The following is a 19,807-nucleotide window of genomic DNA, read 5'->3' on the forward strand; positions in this document are numbered from 1 at the left end:
CCAAAACACACAAAGGTTGAATGGTATAGTGTGTTTGTGAGTGTGCTTGTGTCATCACAATGCAAACACAGCTGTTCTGCGAAGAGATAGCACACGTGTGTCTGTGTGCATGTCCTTGCCCATGGGCGCCTGTGTGTGTGTGTGCGTGTGCCTTTCCTGGACAGTGAGCACATCAACGCGTGATTGTAAAACTGTCCGTTTAATGAAAATCCTAGAATACAAGTTTGGGGCTCTTATCGCATTGGCCAGTATTTGTCAATGCGATTTCCGATTTCCGATTTCCAGCAGCAGCAACAATATTCTTTCAATGTACACAACACACACACACACACACACACACACACACACGTGACTGAGGACATCAACATTTTAGGATGGCAGTTTTATGCACACCATTTCTCAAATTCTACTATAATTATGGGGACATCTGGCCCTCACAATTATAGTAATCAAGCACATTCAGGCAGCGCCCCACACATTATTAAAATATGACACATAATGCAGAAACACATGGTATCCAAAAACATCTAATGTCTGAGGCCATTTACCCTCAACATCTTATTTATAAGATTGAGTTTCTAATGTACATCACCATTAAAGCCAATACAACTACAGTATGTCTGTACCTGCGTGCAGGATTATAGTATCAAGAACAAAACATACCGCTTGAATATTTATTTTTAAATTACCTACCGGTATTTTAGTTTAAAAGAGTACTGTTCCTTTTAGACTGACAAATGTGTAGGTATTCTTAAATCAAATGTATGCATTCAGAATAAAAGTAAAGGTACCATGAGTGGCTTTAATTAATTTTAATTAAAGCAGCCTAATCAGCAGCTAATCAAATGTAGGCTATTTTTGAAGGAATTATTCATCTTTAATGAATTTGTTGTTAGTTAGAACATAGAAAGAATCAATAATAAGCAGACTTGGCAACCTGACCCCAGAAAGTAACAGTACAGTAAAGAACCTGGGGGTCATTATTGATTCTGAATTGAAATTCACACATTAATCATGTTACCAAGATTGCCTTTTTTCACCTTAGAAATATTGCACGAATCAGAGCCTATTTGTCTTTGGACGATGCAAAAACGCTAATCCACGCCTTTGTTTTTTCTCAGCTTGATTACTGCAATGCACTTTTTTCAGGACTGCCTAAGAAAACAACTGACAGATTACAACTTGTCCAAAATGCAGCAGCCAGAGTTTTATCTAGAACTAAGATGAGAGAACATATTACTCCAGTTTTGGCTTCACTGCACTGGCTTCCGGTTGTTTTTAGGATTGATTTTTTATTTATTTTTTACTTGTGTATAAAGCTCTCAATGGTCTCACACCTTCCTACCTACATGACTGCATGTCTAAATATGTCCCAAACCGCCCCCTAAGGTCTTCCACTGCTGGCCTGCTCGCTTTGCCTAAAAATGGCAACTAAAAAATACGGGGAAGCAGCTTTTTGCTTCTACGGGCTGTCGGCATGGAACAAGCTCCCACTGTACCTTCGTCAGGCAGCCTCTGTAGACATTTTTAAAGCACAGCTCAAGACCCACTTCTACAACATTGCTTTTAATTGATCTTTTATTTTTTGTTATTCATGTCATTAGTCATTTCATGGTGTAAATCTGGAGTTAATCTTGCAAACCACTGGACTGATGCAAATTGGCACACTGCCAATTGGCCATGTTAGTACCTCCACTCATATCATGTGTTTTGTACATTTTGAAATATTTAACTAGAATTATAATTGTACCGCTGGTCCGATAGCCCTGGGGAGCCTAACCTGACACTTAAGTTGCGTTCAGACGTCACACGGCCGTGGGAAGAAAAGTCCCCCTTCTCAATCAACACAGACTGATTTTTCTCCATCCCCGGGAGCTGTACTGCCCTGGGATGTCCAGGTCCTCGTCCTCCCTGCTCGGATGTCACGTCATTAGAAAACGCACACTCAAATACCAATCTGTGGGCTTGTTATGTTTGCAGGCATACAACAGAGAGAACATGTACAATTGTACATACATGGTGGACCTACATTTACAGTGTTCATTTAACTGTAAATGTACCCAGGTCCATTTGGTTCTATTATGTACCCTCTCTGAGTTACAAAATCACCCAAAACAAAAGAAGAAACTAAAGAAAGACTGAGCAACTATGTTCAATTTCATGACTACAACATATGGATCATCATTACATTCATTCCGGCAAATCAAAATTGGCGACCTCACTTTTCTGTCATTCCAGCCAATCACAATTGGGGTCTTCACTTTTCTACCCTCACTTTCCACCCTCAATATGTATCAAATCATTGCTAAAATTCACACAAGCACACAAAGCTGGGCATAGGAGGGGCTAGCGCCCCTCAAACATGTTGACAACAAAGTCAGATGTGACAAGGTCAGGCGCCAGCCATGTGAAGCCCGCTTCTCCTGACTCTTACACTTTCGCAATACCCAAGGCGGGGTTGGCAAAAGTGTTTTCATAATGTGGTTATTGTTGGATTTGCATATATTTATTTACGTATTCAGTTGAGATAAAGACCAACACAGTTGGAGGCCTGCTCAAGAGTCTGAAGGAGAGCCTGAACGTATTCAAATGATTGACTGATAAGCGCGATGTTAACAGCGAAGTCAGTGTCGGTTAGGTATTTAGCAGGATGACGAGAGCTTCTCCTAGGGTTTAGTTGGTAGCCCTTATCATTGATAGCATCAACTGACATACGAAGAACATAATCAACAATAATAAATAGAAACAGGGCAAGTGTGTCGCCTTGGAGAATGCCAGCAAGGATGGGGAACGATGGTGTTTCTCCGTCAGGAGTAAGGATGATCGCTGAGGTATTTGTATAGAACTTTTATGGCATTGATAATTTTGTCGGGGATACCATATAATTTAAGAATTTCAAACATTTTGGCTCTGTCCACTGAATCAAAAGCCTTTGAGAAATCAACAAAGACTAGTGCAAGATCAATGTTGCATAGCTGTGATTCTTCAAAAACACTACGTAAGCATAGGATTTACAAGTTACTTACTTCCACAGTTTAGACCAAAAAAAAGGAAAAAAACACAACCTACCACTACCAATATTTACAAGCCTACAAAAAACAAGCCCAAAGTCACTTGGAATAAGCAGATGTGGCAACACTAGTGAGTGACTAGGCTTGTTCAATAAAACAACAGATCGTCTCCGCAGCTACATTCACCCCCTCTCCCTCCTCTCCCCATTTTCCCCTCAGAAACACCCGAGGATAACAAAGGACCTTTTTCTTTTCTTCTTTTTTATCCCACGATTTTGCAACCCATTGTTTCACCCAGTGTCAATTATCGAATGCAATCCTGGGCGCTACACTTCCTCTGCCAACCTGGGGGTGCAGCGGACTGACCTGATTCTTCCTTCTATGCATGAGGAGTCAAAGCTGCTTATTTTCACCTGACAGGGGAGTTTCCCCGGACAGACGTAGCACGTGGAAGGAACACGTTATTCCGACCAGTTCCTTTCCCCTCCATCAGGCACCCCGGCTGGCCAGGGGGAGGTAGTTTAAAGACCAGGATTACTGCATGTTTTTTGTGAGGGTACCTACCCTAGGTGACACGGGGAGAACATGCAAACTCCACACAGAAAGGCCCTTTCACCAACCCCGCCTCGGGTATGGGCACTGATGGCGCAGAGGAGAGAACACGCCCACAGTGTCCCCAGTGGGAATCAAACCCAGGACCTTCTAGCTGTGAGGTGACAGCACTACCGACTGGGCCACCGTGCCCCCTAAGGGGAAAAGGATCTTTTTCCACAGAGGAAGTGGACAAAATCTTTCCACTAGAGGCTTGCATATTTTACATAAAAAGCCTAAAAGCCTAAAATGCCACTCCAAGATTTCGGAAATTAGAACAATGTTTGGAAAGATTCTGTAACCTACATAACCTCACTCAACTCACAAAACACATCACAAGGCCCACTTCTCACTCCACCATTGGCCTAATTTTGACATCCGACCCAGCTAAAATCACACAAAGTGGGATAATCGGAAACAGCTTAATGTTTTGCACCCGTAAAATTAACAGACGAGCAGTTCACTATCACACCACTGTCAAAAACAGATCAATGAAGCAATATTCCAGTGAAGCTCTCACAGCAGCTCTGTGACCAGCTCCCTCAGGTCAACCAACTGGAACCCCACAAGTCGGTCCAACAAGTGAACTTTGAGTACCTTGAAAAGCGCTATATGTATGTTTTTATTATTATTATTATTATTATTATTATTATTATAACATGAACCTTGATTGAAGGTTCAAGGTCCCATCTTGCAATGGGTCTGGTCCACAAGATTCGATACAGCACCAAGATAAAGATACCCATGTACCTGTCTAAATACTTCCTTAATGTTAACGAAGTCCACACCCACAACACCAGAGGGAGTGCAACAAACCATGTACAACCCAGATTCGGCACAAACAAGGGACTAAATTATTTTCGCTCCTATGCCACCAAAATGTGGAACGCCCTACCAACAGTCATTAAGACATGCGAATCCCTTGACTCCTTCAAAACCGCTCTCAAAGGGCACCTATACGGACGGCTGCAATTCGAAACTGGCCCCCATAAAACCTGAATCTCCCACCCACCCCTTTTTCCCTCTATGATAATTTCCTGTTTTTGGCTATATAGAGTACATTTGTACGTATCTAATTGTTATGATGAATTGAACATGGTGGGCCCTATTGTAAACAAGTGTAATACTTTATGGTGTCGTCGCTAGCCACGCCCATTAAAAAAATATGTTCAGGCGATTAATAATTAATGATTAATAATGGAGTGAAACGAAATGAAAATTCAGGCTGAGTGTCAGGCTAAAAATGTACTGTAATTATCCAATCTTTTAATACATTCATCAATCAATCATGAAAAAAAGTTGTCCATTAATCATACCACCTGCCAATTGTGTGCTGCATACATTTGTGTTTCCCTGGTCAATAAGGTGATGACGTTTATGCTTCCCAAAGGAAGTTTTGATATTTTTTAAGTCCAGCTGTCATTGGAATTATTTATTGAGTGAGTACACCGAACACATTTATGCCGCGCATATGTCTCTTTGCAAACCGGGAGCGGATACGAGTGTATTAGCATGTTTGTATGATCATAGACATTTTATGGCTAATGTGGACAACTAGACATATGTATTGAGTACTGGTTAGCACTTGTGCTACAACACTTAAGCAGTGCTTGTGGTCTGTCCAATGTGACTGTGATGCCCCATTCGATTAAATAAACATTGCCACATTCGTGCGTGAACGGCTCGTACCTGTTGGACTGCATCTTGGCGTGCTTTCCGTTTAGAATCCTTTCTCTCTTCAATGCTGCTCGTACTTTCAAAACTATACGTCGCCATGACACTGCCGTACAGCTGTGTGTGTTCCTCGGGTGTCGTAAAGCACTTACGTCACGTCATGGGGATTGTGGGTATAGTAGTCCAGAGCCAGAGAGAGTGAAGCAGAAGGGAGAAAATAAGAAATCACCCCCCAACAACACATTAAAGTGCCCATAGTTAGTTAACTAAAGTCTGAGGATACTAGGAGTCCATTTGGTTACATTATACTTAGTTTGTAGGCTACTCTGGACACCAAAACGGACTGTGAAGGACAAGGTCAGTACGTCAACACCTGACCACGCCCCATATGATGTCACCATATAGCCACGAGATACCCCTCCCCGAGTTAGAACCATGTTAGAACCACAACCTCCCATAATATGAAATGGATTCTTGTGAATTTTTATTTTGGGGCAAATTCCAATACCGCAACTTTTCGCTCACTCGCCTCGTGTCCTCCACTCGGCTCCACTCGCCTCCTCGATGGAACACATTAACAATTGGAACCTTAACCATTTCCAGGTCAAGCTAGAATGCCCCCGAGTGACCGAGTGGGAGTGAGCGAGTGGCCGAGATTTTGGGTATTGGAATTTGGCTTCCTGTAGTCCACTCAGAGAGAGGGTCTATGGGCTGGATCCAGGATAGGTATGACCGAGGTGTCTACCCTACATCACCAAAGAGTCAGAATGTAAATGACATAAAGCAATACTGAGATAGTTTGTGGTGAGGACTCCTTTACTTTCTCTCATTACAAGAAAAACATAAATTCCTGTCTAATATGCTGTTACTGCATTGCCTAGGATACTAAACAATATCCAGTAGTGGTTGTATGGAGTTATCTATACAGTTTTATTTCAAATAAGATTTCTTTAGACACACCCATCCCCTGAAAAAGACAAATTATAGGTACCGGTAATTCTGAATGGGAGGGTGATAGGCATAAGTTAATGATGGTCATCATTATTGATGTAGTGTAGTTGATCTAAAATGTACCTATACACAAACACGATATATAGCCTATGGCATAACTATGATTTTGTCTTCATTCTTCATGTAGGCCCTAAGTTAAATCAAACCATCAGTATCTCCTACCTAAATCCCAGTTTGAGCTTGTCAATATGACCAATTAACCCTTGGAAGACAGACACATTAATCACTCCTCCTCAATCTGTTTATTTGATTAAATTTGTCTTGATATTTGTACCACTACTATGTTGCCGCTCTGATGAATTGAAAATGATGGACCCTGTTGTAAACAAGTGTAATGCTTTCTTTATCAGTGTCTTGTCCACAGTAACAGCCACAGTAACACACACAAAGTCACTTTGGAGCCGTTACAAATTAGAATCCCCTCTAATAATCTAAATAAATAATCAAATAAATTATGGTCCCTGATTGAATATTATCTGCCCGTGCAGATAATATTTAGTGCCCCCGACCCCAAACACAATAAAGAATAGGCATATACCAGACAGGTCTTATAACATTTTCAGCAGCAGTTGGCACAGAACAGCTCAGCCTGGGCCAGCCGTAAGAACACACCCAGGGCAATAATAATAGTGAGGAAATAAGCACATCAATATAGGCATAATGTTAGCTCTGGTCTGTCTATCTATCTATCTATAAATGCACCAATTCTCTGTCTGTCCGTATGTCTGTGTGTGTGTAATCCACGTAACTTGAGAACCGTTAGCCCCACCGACTTCGACACACACGTTCCACACCACAGCAGGAAGTGCAGTGCCCAATGTCGAGTCAGTCCGACCCACGGTTGTCCAGAACCACCCCAAAAAGGCCTCTGCCCGGGCTCTGAACCGGGCCCCGGCCCATCGTCCATATGGAACTGGCCTGTTCTGACCTCAAAACACTCATGCATATTTGGGTATTCCTGATACAGAACTCCACAAGCTGGCTGCATATACTCCATATTTGGGCATGTCTTACAAATAACTCCATATATGGGCATGAAAGGGAAACAAACATAATATCTGGGTGGAGCATGCATTTCCAACTTGCATCGTTCCAAGGCCAGTGCCCAATGGGCACCGCTGTAGAGGCTCCGAATCATAATATCTGGGTTGGGCAGGCATTTCCAACTTGCATCGTTCCAGGCCAGTGCCCAACAGGCAGAGGCCCCACGGGCACCATTCTAGCCCTAATGCTTTGGCAAAGCATGGGCTACGGACCAGAGCTAGCCTAATGTGTAACATTAGTTATCCTGAACGAGGATCGAACCTAGCCTGGATCCAGCCCAAAGACCCCGCTCACTCTCTCTGAGTGGACTTCAAGAAAGCTACAGTCTGATAATCAGGCTAGATCGAACCCAGTACAATAAATGACATGAATGCAAACAGAATATGATTGGATTTTTATTAAAAAATCCACAAACAAAAGTGCAGTAGGGGGGAGATTTAGCAGACATTTGACCTGAATTCCCCTTTCATTGTCAATGGCAAATCTTGACACGTGTGGGGACAAAAGCTGTATATAGGAGGGGCCCTTTTGTTTTTTTTGACGTCGAGAATCAGTGGCCTTAACGGAATGCTTCAATGTGAAGAAACTATTCTGTATAAAGAATAAACAGCTTTGCCGACAGAAACAGCAGCAACTGCAGTCCAGTGCAAACATGTAATCACCGGAACATTGGAGGACAGAAGCAACAATGCCTTCACCACCCCCCATAGGCCATTGTTGAACACCTTTCTGGCCGGGATGGTGACATCATCCTCATCCTCATCATCTTCAAAACCATCTCTGCCGCCGAAGAACCTAAAAACCTCATCTGGAGTAGAGCATGTGAAGAAGTAATACTGGCCTTCTCCTCCTTCCTCTCTTTTCCCTCGTTCTCCTCTTCTGAGTCTTTTACCATATAGATCATACATTAACCTTTTGTTGTCGTCTGACAGCACCCCATAAGCTTCGGACAGTTCCTTGAACTTCCTTTCTGCCTCCGGCTGGGTTTCAGGGTTTTTGTCTGGATGACATTTCAAAGCCTGTTTTCGGTATGCCTTTCTGATGTCATCTTTTGTTGCGTTACTCTGGACACCCAGAGAGTGGTAATAGTCACCCATGGCTGTGTCCCGCTGTACTGGTCTAATAATGACTGTCTGTATTTATACTCCAAAACTTTAAGTGGGAGTGTCACAGCACTGCGCACTGATTGGACTTTGCGTAGATGTCACGGTTGCTGTGGTAGCGTTCATAAACAAGTCGAGTCGTTTGTTTGTGGATGCTACCATAGCAACCATGACATCAACGCAAAGACCAATCAGGCTACGAGGCAAGCTGTCGAGAAGAGCCAGTCTGACTAATCTCGCAATCTGCTTCACTCTGATCAGCACCAACAATCTCCTGTATGAAGAGCAGTTCCTGTGTCTGAATGTGTCTGATCCAGTCCATGTGGACACAACTACTGCAAAACCTGTATCACACGTTACTGGGACACTAATGATGTGTGTCAGTGTCCACTGTGCAACACTTTCTGTAAGAGACCAGAAGTCTTTGTCAACACTTTCGTTTCTGAGATGGCTGTCTGATCAGTTCAGGAAGTCACTGCAGCTGAAAAAACGAAAGAAAACAAGGCCAAGGTCAAGACCCCGACTCCTGCTTGGTGCATGTGTCAGATAAAAGGAAATTGTTGAGTTAAAGAAGAGAAGCTCTCACAAACTGAAGACCACCTCAACACATCCTGCAGAACATCATGCATCAACACCCCGCCTCTGCCAAACAAGGACTGGATAAAGGTCAATGGCTGGGTTTCCCGAACGCATTTAGTGTAAGACTTGTAGTGCCGCACATGCTGATGCCCTCTAGGCCGCACACAGAAGCCTGTGAACATAGACATTCCGTGCATAGATGTGCCACGCAATGGTAGACCGCCTGAGGCCTGGTATGGTAGGCCTCAGGTCTAACATAAAAAATCACACCCGTATGAAGTGAGGGGCGCTAATATATTAAATATAATTATTATATAATATATTAAAGTCTAACTCATGTTGATTAGGTGATGTAATGGTGCTGTAAAACAAACGGTGCCAACAAACATTAAATGCCATTAACAATAAAGAGACAATATGACGTAATGAGGGACAATATGACGTAATTTTCCCTTCATTGTCAATGGCGTTTTTAAAACAAACATTGAACTAAAAACAAACATTAAACCTGTAGGAGGGGCTAGCGCCCCTCAAAAATGTATTATATAAATTGTGGATCAAAATTCAGGGGTTGAACGTTAGGGTACCAAATACAAAAATGTCAATTTTGCTTTAAAGTAGCATGTAATATGTTTTGAATGAAAAACAGTCCTTGGGCTAAATTCGGCCATAGCCACTTGCCCATGTATGTGATGACCTCATCACATTTGTGAAGACAGCTATGGCCGTTTTTAGCTGAAGGAGTGTTTTTTTTTCGTGCAAAACTAATGCTTGCAATTGATTGCCTTATTTAGGTTTTCAATGGTACCCCAACATTCAACCCCTGACTTTACCACAATCCACAATTTATATAATATTCAATTTTAATAGGCCTATGTTATTTGGATGACCCTAAAGGATGATAAAAAACCTTGAACAATTAGTTCTTCTTTCATTGGATAAAAAGGAGAGTCCACGTCTCGTGGTTCGGACCTAGCCTTCACTCATCATCTCCATATAGGCTGTCTGTTTTTGCCCAAATGTTCACCAAAGAAAAGGGATGCTAGGTTCTAGTGTTGACACAGAAAAACACAATTAACCAGCAAATGAAATATTCACAACACACAAGCTTTAGAATCAATATTTGCAGCATACCACAGTCTTCAGGGATAGCACCGGTACACTGTGAAAATGGTTTCAATAAGATGTGTTGACACTTGCGGGCTGAACATTTGAAATGCATTGGCAGTCAACCTGATCAATAGCATTTGCCTGGAGCAATAGGCTAATATCTTGAACCCTTTAATTATATTTCCAAATCCAAATGTCAAGCAGCTACCTGCTGCTGTAGTCGCAACAGCTGCAATCAATCAATTGCACGCACGCACACGCACACACACACACACACACACACACACACACACACACACACACGATATTTAGGCATTTAGCAGACGCTCTTAAAGGACCACTTCACCACTTTTCAAACTATCTTCATATAATAGGTCCTCACTAATAATAATTATAAAATGGCACGATTATTTTTTTAAACAAGACAATGTTTACAAAAAATGTCATTATCGTGAGAACAATGGCTTCCATTTTCGCATTGCAACTTTTCAGGACTAGAAAGCATGCTGTCTCTATTAGCTTGTATTCCCCATCTAAGATGTCACTGGAAGACAGTTTCGGAACTGACCACAGCCCTCCTATGAGACACAGGCCGAAATAAATTGCGCCATTTTTTTCATGATTATTAGTGAGGACCTATGAAGATAGGTTGAAAAGTGGTGAAGTGGTCCTTTAATCCAGAGCGATTTGCATTAGTTATCATGAAACATGCGTAAGCTAAGAACAGTGTAATATCTATAGGCCTATAATGAAGCTATGCATATATACTTTAGAGTGCTATGTCTACATACATTTCTATTGTAGTTCTGTCTACATAAAATGCTATAAGTCTGACACACACACACACACACACACACACACTTCCTCTCGCATACGTCTGTATAAACACAATCAATAGATAAACCACCAAACAGTGGCCAGAATCCCGTAGCTTCTGTTGTGATGCTCCTATCACAGACTAGTCTGTCTCTCCAGAGGGATGAGGAAGGCACGGGGCTCGTTTACCAGGAGCCTTCCTATACCAGAGAACAGCCCATCAGCCCTTAGGATTTATGTTCTATTTACTGCTGAGAGTCAGATTTGAACCACATTGCTGTGGTGTTGTAGATGTCAGTCGCTAAACCTTTTCCTGGAATCAGGTTTTTGATCTGCGATAAAGCGCTTAATTCCAACCCCATTACGTTCTTTTGTTGTAGAACCATGTCTGTATCAACAGAAAGCGATTGCTTTTGCTTCACTTTTAGCCCTGCGTCTCATTCTTTGACATTGGAAAGAGACAAAGCACCCTTCAGTGGATCTGTGGAAGTGATGACCTCATTGAGACTAGAAAGATCCAATATGATATCTACTTTGTGGAACACAGGAGACGTTTCATACAACTTGGTCCCCCTTTATAAGATACGTAGAGACCCGCCTGTCTATTACTTAAACCAAGTGTCACTCTACCGATTAGCTGTCCTCTATTCATTGTACTGCAGACTCTATACAAGTAGCAATGGAAAACCTACAACTTTCTTTTAACGTCCTCCAAGATGATCTTATCATGTTGTTCTCCGGGGCCAAAAATATCTCTTATAATGACATTCGCATATCTTTTATGAATGGAGTTTATATCAAAAGAGATTTGGATTGATGAGACTTACTTTTAAACACCATGTAGAGGTCCTTGCTGGTAAATTGCAACAGAAAATTAGATATTTGTATAGAAATAAAGCCTGTTTTCCTGTCATTAGCAGAAAGAGGGTAGTTGAGGCAGTGTTCCTGTCTGTCTTATTATGGGGACATCTGTAGACATGCAGCAGCATCATCCACTCTTAAATCCCTAGACTCTGTTTATCACTCATCTATTCGATTTAGTACAGGTGATAGCTATGGTACTCACCATTGTATCTTAAAACAAGGTGATAGCTATGGTACTCACCATTGTATCTTAAAACAAGGTGATAGCTATGGTACTCACCATTGTATCTTAAAACAAGGTGATAGCTATGGTACTTGTATAACAAGGTTGGATGGTCCTCCCTGACAGAGAGACGACAACTGCATTGGCACCTGTTCTTGTATAAAGCCATGTTTGGAGATTGTCCTAAATACATCATCATTTCTGAAATGGGACTCTGAACCCTAGCACACCAGATCAAGTCATTTCCCCAAATTCAAGGTACCAAAAGTTAATTCTGAACTTGGTAGATCTGCTTTTGGCTTCTGTGGCCCTAATACATGGAATGACCTGCAAACTACATTAAAATGTACCACCTTTTATTTGTAACCTATGTAATTCACATGTATACCTTTTATTGCTCTTCTGATGTATTATTTTTTATATGATATTGTATACTCGACGACACTGAAAATGAGTTTGATTACCCAGTGTAATTTCGAGAATAAATAAAACTTGAATGAATGTTCTTTTGGCCTATATGACTGTTTTATTTCTTTACAGTGATTGGGGGCAGTAGGAGTCGGGCTCCTGACCGGTGGCCTGTCACTCCCTGTAGGTACAACAACCATTCTAGTTGTGTCTGCAAAATGATAAGCTCTCGAGCAATTTTATGTTTAAATCATTTTGACAGATATGTATAAATAATATCGATGTATCCATGTATAATATACATATATATATATATATATATATATATATATATATATATATATGCGTTTTTGTCAATATAAAACATCAACCAGTGTCTTAAGACACTGCCAGGAGGAGACTTGAAGGAAAAGCACAAAAAAAAACTGTACTTAGAAAAATTATGTTTATTTGAAGGGAGCCTGCAGTTTCTCAATTTTCTTTTCATTTCTACTAATCATTAAGTCACATTAATGGACTTGTCTCGATGTGGGGAAAGTGAGACAAAATATCTCATTTTCAGATTCAAAGCAGCATTTTTCCACACCAGATGGTTGGAGTTGAGAAAAGAATGCTTAGTTAAATTATGTGTGTCTGTGGATGTGTGGTGATGGACTCTGTGTCCCAACCAGCAATCTGGTAGCATATCGCTGCTGTCGGGCAGAAACCTCTTATCTCCATATTCTAACTTTTTGTGTTTTTCGTTCACCAGTGCCAGTGTTTTTACCTTTTTTTGACGAGACACGGCACGTGTGATGTGTCCACCATGTAAAGGCAAATATGGGAGGCAGAGGAAAGTCTCTCACCTGGAATAAAAAATAAAATCAACTGCGACCGTTGGTTCATGAGTTAGGGGCAGTGGAAAAAAGCTTGTTTTGACCAAAAACACAGTCTGGGAAAATAATCAGAGATTAACGTCCAACTTGATCATACTACATGGTCACACGACAAAAGTAGCAGATCTATCGCGTTTTGAGCTTGTAGATCTGCTACTACGATATTTTTTCATGAGAATTCCCCCGGTTCAGCGTTTCTCCAGGATGACACACCAGTTGCCCTGGTCATGGTAGCTGGTGTGTATCTGAACACCAGCCACTCCTCCACACAGTTCCTCTAGCTCCCCTTGCTGGAACACATGATAATAGCGGTGGAACACCGCAGGAGCCGGGCCGGAGTCCTCCGCACCTCCTGGGCCGGGCTTGTCACACTTAGAATCCACCACCGAGAAGGGAGTCGAGTTCGAGTCCGGACCAGATTCCCCCGGACTGGGTTCTTCTGAGTCCAGACCAGAAGCCCAGTGGCCTTCGGTAGAAGAATTATGAGAATTATTAGTCCGTTTGGACCCGGCTATTCTTGTACCCTGCTCTCCGTTCTGTCCCGGTCCTCCTTTTTTCCCGTCTTTCAGGTGCCAGGGAACGAGGAGATCCTGGGAATACACGTACAACAGTTATTTGAAAAGTCATTGATTTAAATGAAAAAACAAATATTTATAAATCAATAGATTTTGTCGCAAATATCACTCTAAACTTCATATGGTAGTGATTGTTCTAGAGCTCCATATATGGAGCTGACGGATGTGAGGTTACTAACTCCATATTAGGGCATAGCTGCACTGGGAACTCATTACATGGTTATGATAAGCATGTATTATGGCTGAGTGACATAAGGATAATCCGTATTTTGGTTGTGTTATTGCGAAGCGTTACACAAAACAAAAAAATATACGATCTACGGGCTACTTGTAGATAGCATACTTTCCCTATCTTTGCACAACACCATTGTGCACCAAAGCGTATATCTATATTCTACATCTGAGCATAGACATGGTAACGCCTCGCCTGCCTCTGATTGGCCTACCGACACTGCCAACCTTCCCTCCAAGGTGGATAGCTATATGCTGGATAGTATGCCAAGAGGTTACTCTGTGTTGGGAAATAAATAAATAATACAAGTACGATACGATATAATACAAGAGAATGACAGCTTGGAACGTGCGACAGTAACTTTTATGTTTTGTAGAAGAGGCAAACTAATATATTGTTTATGCCGTTTATTTTACATGTCTACAGTGTAAACTTGAAACATTATTGTACTGTAACAATGTCTCTTTTCCCTTGATCTTTATCTTTTTTAGTATAATAGTATTAGTTTACTATAATTAGATAAATACACGATAATCAACACTAACACTTTAATTTAGAACACACAAATCATACAAATACGTGTTCAACCAATCATTCAATCAAAGCAAACGGCATAAACAATATTAGTTTGCCTCTTCTACAAAAATAAAAGTTACAAGTTACTGTCAAGCTGTCATTCTCTTGTACTTATTTCCCACCTCGGACGGAGGACAGTCTGGTGAGACCAGTGGTATAGAGCGCCGCAGTCCCGCCCCCTTTCAGAAAAGCGAGTGGCCCAGGAAGTGGAAGCCCCATGCATTCTCCCATCGGCACTATTAATATAATTTATTTAAAGACGGTTACGCCGCGGACAAAGCCAATTCGGATCGTGACGAATCATGACAATGAACACAATATTTTGGGCCGATCAAATCATTTATAAGACGAAAAATAAAACAAATAGTGTTGTCTCCTGACTTTCTTTTCTTCTTTCTAATGATTTGATCGTCCCAAAATATTGTGTTCATTGTCATGATTCGTCACGATCCGAATTGGCTTTGTCCGCGGCGTAACCGTCTTTAAATAAATTATATTAAAAGTGCCGATGGGAGAATGCATGGGGCTTCCACTTCCTGGGCCACTCGCTTTTCTGAAAGGGGGCGGGGACTGCGGCGCTCTATTCTGTAGTGTCCAGTGTAGTGTAGGCCAATCAGAGGCAGGCGGGGTGTTCGAATCGATATACGCTGTACCAAAGTATCAAATTAAAGCCTACATGGTTTATTGATTTGTTGATGTAATCAACAGAATAATCGGTAAGAAGAGAACAATAGTTACAGCCCCACCTGAGAGTTGAAGGCTGTGCGGTTCGTGTGAACGCTCAGCTTTCCGTCGGGGACTTGACCGCCATGATGAGAACCATCTGCCGTGAGACTACAGTTCCCAGCATTCTCCTTGTTGTCCTTGAGGTACTTGGACCTCTGCTTGTTGTGCTCCTGTTCCAGGGCCCACACGTAGATGAGAGCCTGGCCTCCCGGTCTGAGAAGTCTGACCAGCTCCCTCACTGCTGATAAACGGCGCTCCTGTAAAAAAAGAAAAAATCACACACGTGTGAACTGAGTGGTGCAATTCCCCCCCCCCCCCCCCCCCCTCTCTCTCTCTCTCTCTCTCTCTCTCTCTCATTAGAGACACAGCACTACCCCTCCCTCTGTTTCTGGCGCCCCCTACTGGTATAAATTAGTAACATACTCAGGCTCATGTGCACAGGTACACACACACACAGGTAGGTACATGGACATTGCTGATTGTAGGAGTGGTTGCACCACTCAAAAAAAAATAAACACACACACACACACACACACACACACACACACACACACACACACACACACACACTTGACTTTACATGGGAGGGCATCAACATTTTAGGGCGGCAATTTTATAATTGCCATTTTTATCATTTTGTGGCATTTTTTGCCATGAGCCTGAAGAGGAAATGGTCGTCACAACATCAAATTCTACTATACTTGTGGTGAACATGTGGTCGTCACAAGCATAGTAATGCGTGTGTGTGTGTGTGTGTGTGTGTGTGTGTGTACCTGTGTAGAGAAGTGGTGTATAACAGCTATAGATATACAGGCGTCACAGGAGGCTGCTCTCAGTGGGACACTGAGTGCGTCAGAGACCAACGCCTGGTAGCCTCTCTGTGCACAGATCTGCACCAACGCACTGCTACGGTCACAGCCCACCTGTAACACACACACAAACACACACACACACACACACACACACACCTGATTTTCCCCTGCAGGATAATAAAGGTATCTATCTCTCTACACACACGTTTGAAAATTGAGCTTCAGAATAACTCCAATGTAAGGTGAAAAACAGACTCAAACACGCACGCACGTACACATTTTAGTTGTTTTTGACGACAACTCTGGTAGCTCCTTCTATTAGAACTGCAACTCCGAGTTTAATTCAAAACCAAGGAAATACCCCACCAAAACAAATACTGTAGAGTCCTTGTGCGGAGGATATCTTACATGCGGGCCGCTGTTTACTCACCGCCACGACTTCCGGGTTGACGGCTAGGTACTTCCCATTGCCACAGCCCACGTCGGCCAGCATGGCGCCGGGCGCCAGCGAGAGCAGGAAGTGGCAGACGCGGGGCCAGGGGGAGTGGCGGGTGCCACTGAAGTGCGAGGCAATGGCATCGTAGACGCGGTGCACATAGCGCTCCTCCAGGCGCTCTGCATCGCCGCCACTACGTGGAAGAGAGGGGGGAGCGACACCCTGGCTGTCGCATGCCGAGGGAAAGGCTGGCGAGGAAGAGGGAAAGACAATTCTGACTGATATATCGGTTTGTTTGGACGATGTATCATTACGTATTACGTATGTATCAGTCAAAAACCTCTTTTCAGAAACGTTATTCTAATCTAACCTTTTGTGTTTTCTCGTAAATGAATGCCCTACTTGATCATACTACACACACAAAAGTACCAATGGTAGCACAAGCTCGAAATGCTTGTTTTGAGCTTGTAGATCTGCTACTTTTGAGGGTTTAAGTAGTTAAATGTGGTTAAAACACTGATGATAGTGCAGTCAAACAAGTCTATGAAGCTATCTATTAAATCTATGAAAAGGTTTCATCTTAATTTTGTTGTTGTTCAATGTTGTGGGGGTCCCTGGTAAATCTCCCTCTCAGCTAAGGGGTCCATGGTCTGAAAAACCCCAACCCTTAAACCTAACATGATTCAAAATGCCTGAACCTAACTCGATACTTTTCCTAACTGTAGGACAAATATGTTTAAACATAAAAAGGAAACATGTCATTTCAATTTGTGACATTTACATTTTTCCCATGCCTCAAGTTCTACTATATACTTATTATACCTTACAATAATAGAACATTAAAGTACACACACACAGAGTACGTGGAAGGAATATCAAAACGTACCACATCGACACGGTGCGTGTCTGATCTTTCGAAAGGTGAAAGACGTCCGAACGCCCCTCTTGCTCAGTGTCAAGTTGCCATGGTTACTGAGGTCAGTCATGGATTGGGGGTCGGAGGCCGGCACCATGTCAAATTTCCTGGGGGTAATTCTGCAGATGTAAACACATCTACTAAATCGATTGTAATTAAGGATGAAAACAACCGATATGCATGATAAACACATGGGTACAAAGTAAAAATCATTTGTGTTATGGACCCATATATTATATCGCTGCTGCGGGGCCGAAACCTCTTATCTCCATATAACATCTACTAGACTGATTTTAATGAACACTTTCTTTTGCCGGGGAATTCTTCTGAAAAGCCCCACCTTCCATTACGCCACAAAACCGGGAGGCATAATCTTCCGTTCTTACCTTACCCAGTCCCACAGCTCCCGGTCTCACCCACCCAGTCCCACAGCTCCCTGTCTCACCCAGTCCCACTCCTGTCTCACCCACCCAGTCCCACAGCTCCCGGTCTCACCCACCCAGTCCCACAGCTCCCTGTCTCACCCAGTCCCACTCCTGTCTCACCCACCCAGTCCCACAGCTCCCGGTCTCACCCACCCAGTCCCACAGCTCCCGGTCTCACCCACCCAGTCCCACAGCTCCCTGTCTCACCCAGTCCCACTCCTGTCTCACCCACCCAGTCCCACAGCTCCCGGTCTCACCCACCCAGTCCCACAGCTCCCTGTCTCACCCAGTCCCACTCCTGTCTCACCCACCCAGTCCCACAGCTCCTGGTCTCACCCACCCAGTCCCACAGCTCCCTGTCTCACCCAGTCCCACTCCTGTCTCACCCACCCAGTCCCACAGCTCCCGGTCTCACCCACCCAGTCCCACAGCTCCCGGTCTCACCCACCCAGTCCCACAGCTCCCGGTCTCACCCACCCAGTCCCACAGCTCCCTGTCTCACCCAGTCCCACTCCGGTCTCACCCACCCAGTCCCACAGCTCCCGGTCTCACCCACCCAGTCCCACAGCTCCCTGTCTCACCCAGTCCCACTTCGGTCTCACCCACCCAGTCCCACAGCTCCCTGTCTCACCCAGTCCCACTCCTGTCTCACCCACCCAGTCCCACAGCTCCCTGTCTCACCCACCCAGTCCCACAGCTCCCTGTCTCACCCAGTCCCACTCCTGTCTCACCCACCCAGTCCCACAGCTCCCTGTCTCACCCACCCAGTCCCACAGCTCCCTGTCTCACCCACCCAGTCCCACAGCTCCCTGTCTCACCCACCCAGTCCCACAGCTCCCTCTCACCCAGTCCCACAGCTCCCCGTCTCACCCGTGGGTCCAGAGGTATCGGCTCTCTCCCTTCATCACCAGGAGGCTGCGCTCTGGCATCACCACGGCTACCAAGCGGCCGTCTGGGTGACGGAACTCCATCACAGCCTGTGAGTGACCACGACAGAACAGAAGTATGTGACTCTGGGTTGGAGAACTCCATCACTGCCTGTGCGTGACCACGACAGAACAGAAGCATGTGAGTGTGACTCTAGTTTGGAGAACTCCATCACTGCCTGTGAGTGACCACGACAGAACAGAAGCATGTGAGTGTGACTCTAGTTTGGAGAACTCCATCACTGCCTGTGAGTGACCACGACAGAACAGAAGCATGTGACTCTTTAGGTTGGAGAACTCCATCACTGCCTGTGTGTGACCACGACAGAACAGAAGCATGTGACTCTTTAGGTTGGAGAACTCCATCACTGCCTGTGTGTGATCACGACAGAACAGAAGCATGTGACTCTTTAGGTTGGAGAACTGCCTGTGAGCATTTGGGACTAGTCGAAGACCATTTGTTGGTGTTGATGGTAAACCGGAGAGGAGAACATTACAGTAATCTATTCTTGAACGCATGGACCAGGGTTTCAGCATCGGGAAGTGAAAGTAATTGACCGATTCTAGCTAAGTTACACGTCATTCCAAAGCCTACACAGGTTGTGCAAGTACGCGTTGCGATTGACCGGTCACTGTGATTGACAGCCTAAACCTAATCTCAGTAAACCTATGCCTAAAAATGTATACTGGCATAAAAGAAACTAAAACATAGTTACATAATCGCCCAGACTCTTCTTCAACAAAGATGGCAAAAGCAAACATTCTTTGTTCTGTACATACAATTGTAGTATGGTACAAAACACTGAAGTCCTTAACCCAGTAACCTAAACCTATCCTCAGTAAAACTATACCTAAACCTAACCTTAACCTTAAC

The 19,807-nt window shown here is 43.5% G+C and overlaps 2 protein-coding genes across 4 annotated transcripts in view; both read right to left on the reverse strand.

The window, feature by feature from the left end:
* Positions 1 to 5,380, reverse strand: part of cwf19l2 (CWF19 like cell cycle control factor 2) — a 43,182-nt gene extending 37,802 nt beyond the window's left edge. The window contains exon 1 of the mRNA XM_080773144.1: positions 5,292 to 5,380. Within this exon, the coding sequence (XP_080629270.1) occupies positions 5,292 to 5,378 (87 nt within the window). The 5' untranslated portion in view covers positions 5,379 to 5,380. The remainder of the gene's footprint in view (positions 1 to 5,291) is intronic.
* A 7,485-nt stretch (positions 5,381 to 12,865) lies between these two features.
* alkbh8 (alkB homolog 8, tRNA methyltransferase) overlaps positions 12,866 to 19,807 on the reverse strand; it is a 14,999-nt gene continuing 8,057 nt past the window's right edge. For 2 of the 3 annotated variants that reach the window (XM_080771445.1, XM_080771443.1), the window contains exons 8-13: positions 18,878 to 18,984; positions 17,553 to 17,701; positions 16,661 to 16,914; positions 16,192 to 16,341; positions 15,439 to 15,675; positions 12,866 to 13,899 (exon numbers count right to left, since the gene is read on the reverse strand). In XM_080771445.1, coding sequence (XP_080627571.1) covers positions 13,498 to 13,899; positions 15,439 to 15,675; positions 16,192 to 16,341; positions 16,661 to 16,914; positions 17,553 to 17,701; positions 18,878 to 18,984 — 1,299 coding nt within the window. In that variant the 3' untranslated portion in view covers positions 12,866 to 13,497. The remainder of the gene's footprint in view (positions 13,900 to 15,438; positions 15,676 to 16,191; positions 16,342 to 16,660; positions 16,915 to 17,552; positions 17,702 to 18,877; positions 18,985 to 19,807) is intronic. The other variant, XM_080771444.1, reaches the window with a different exon arrangement.

The sequence above is a fragment of the Protomyctophum bolini genome (assembly GCF_963924005.1).
Source record: "Protomyctophum bolini genome assembly, chromosome: 9".
Taxonomy (NCBI): Eukaryota; Metazoa; Chordata; class Actinopteri; order Myctophiformes; family Myctophidae; genus Protomyctophum; species Protomyctophum bolini.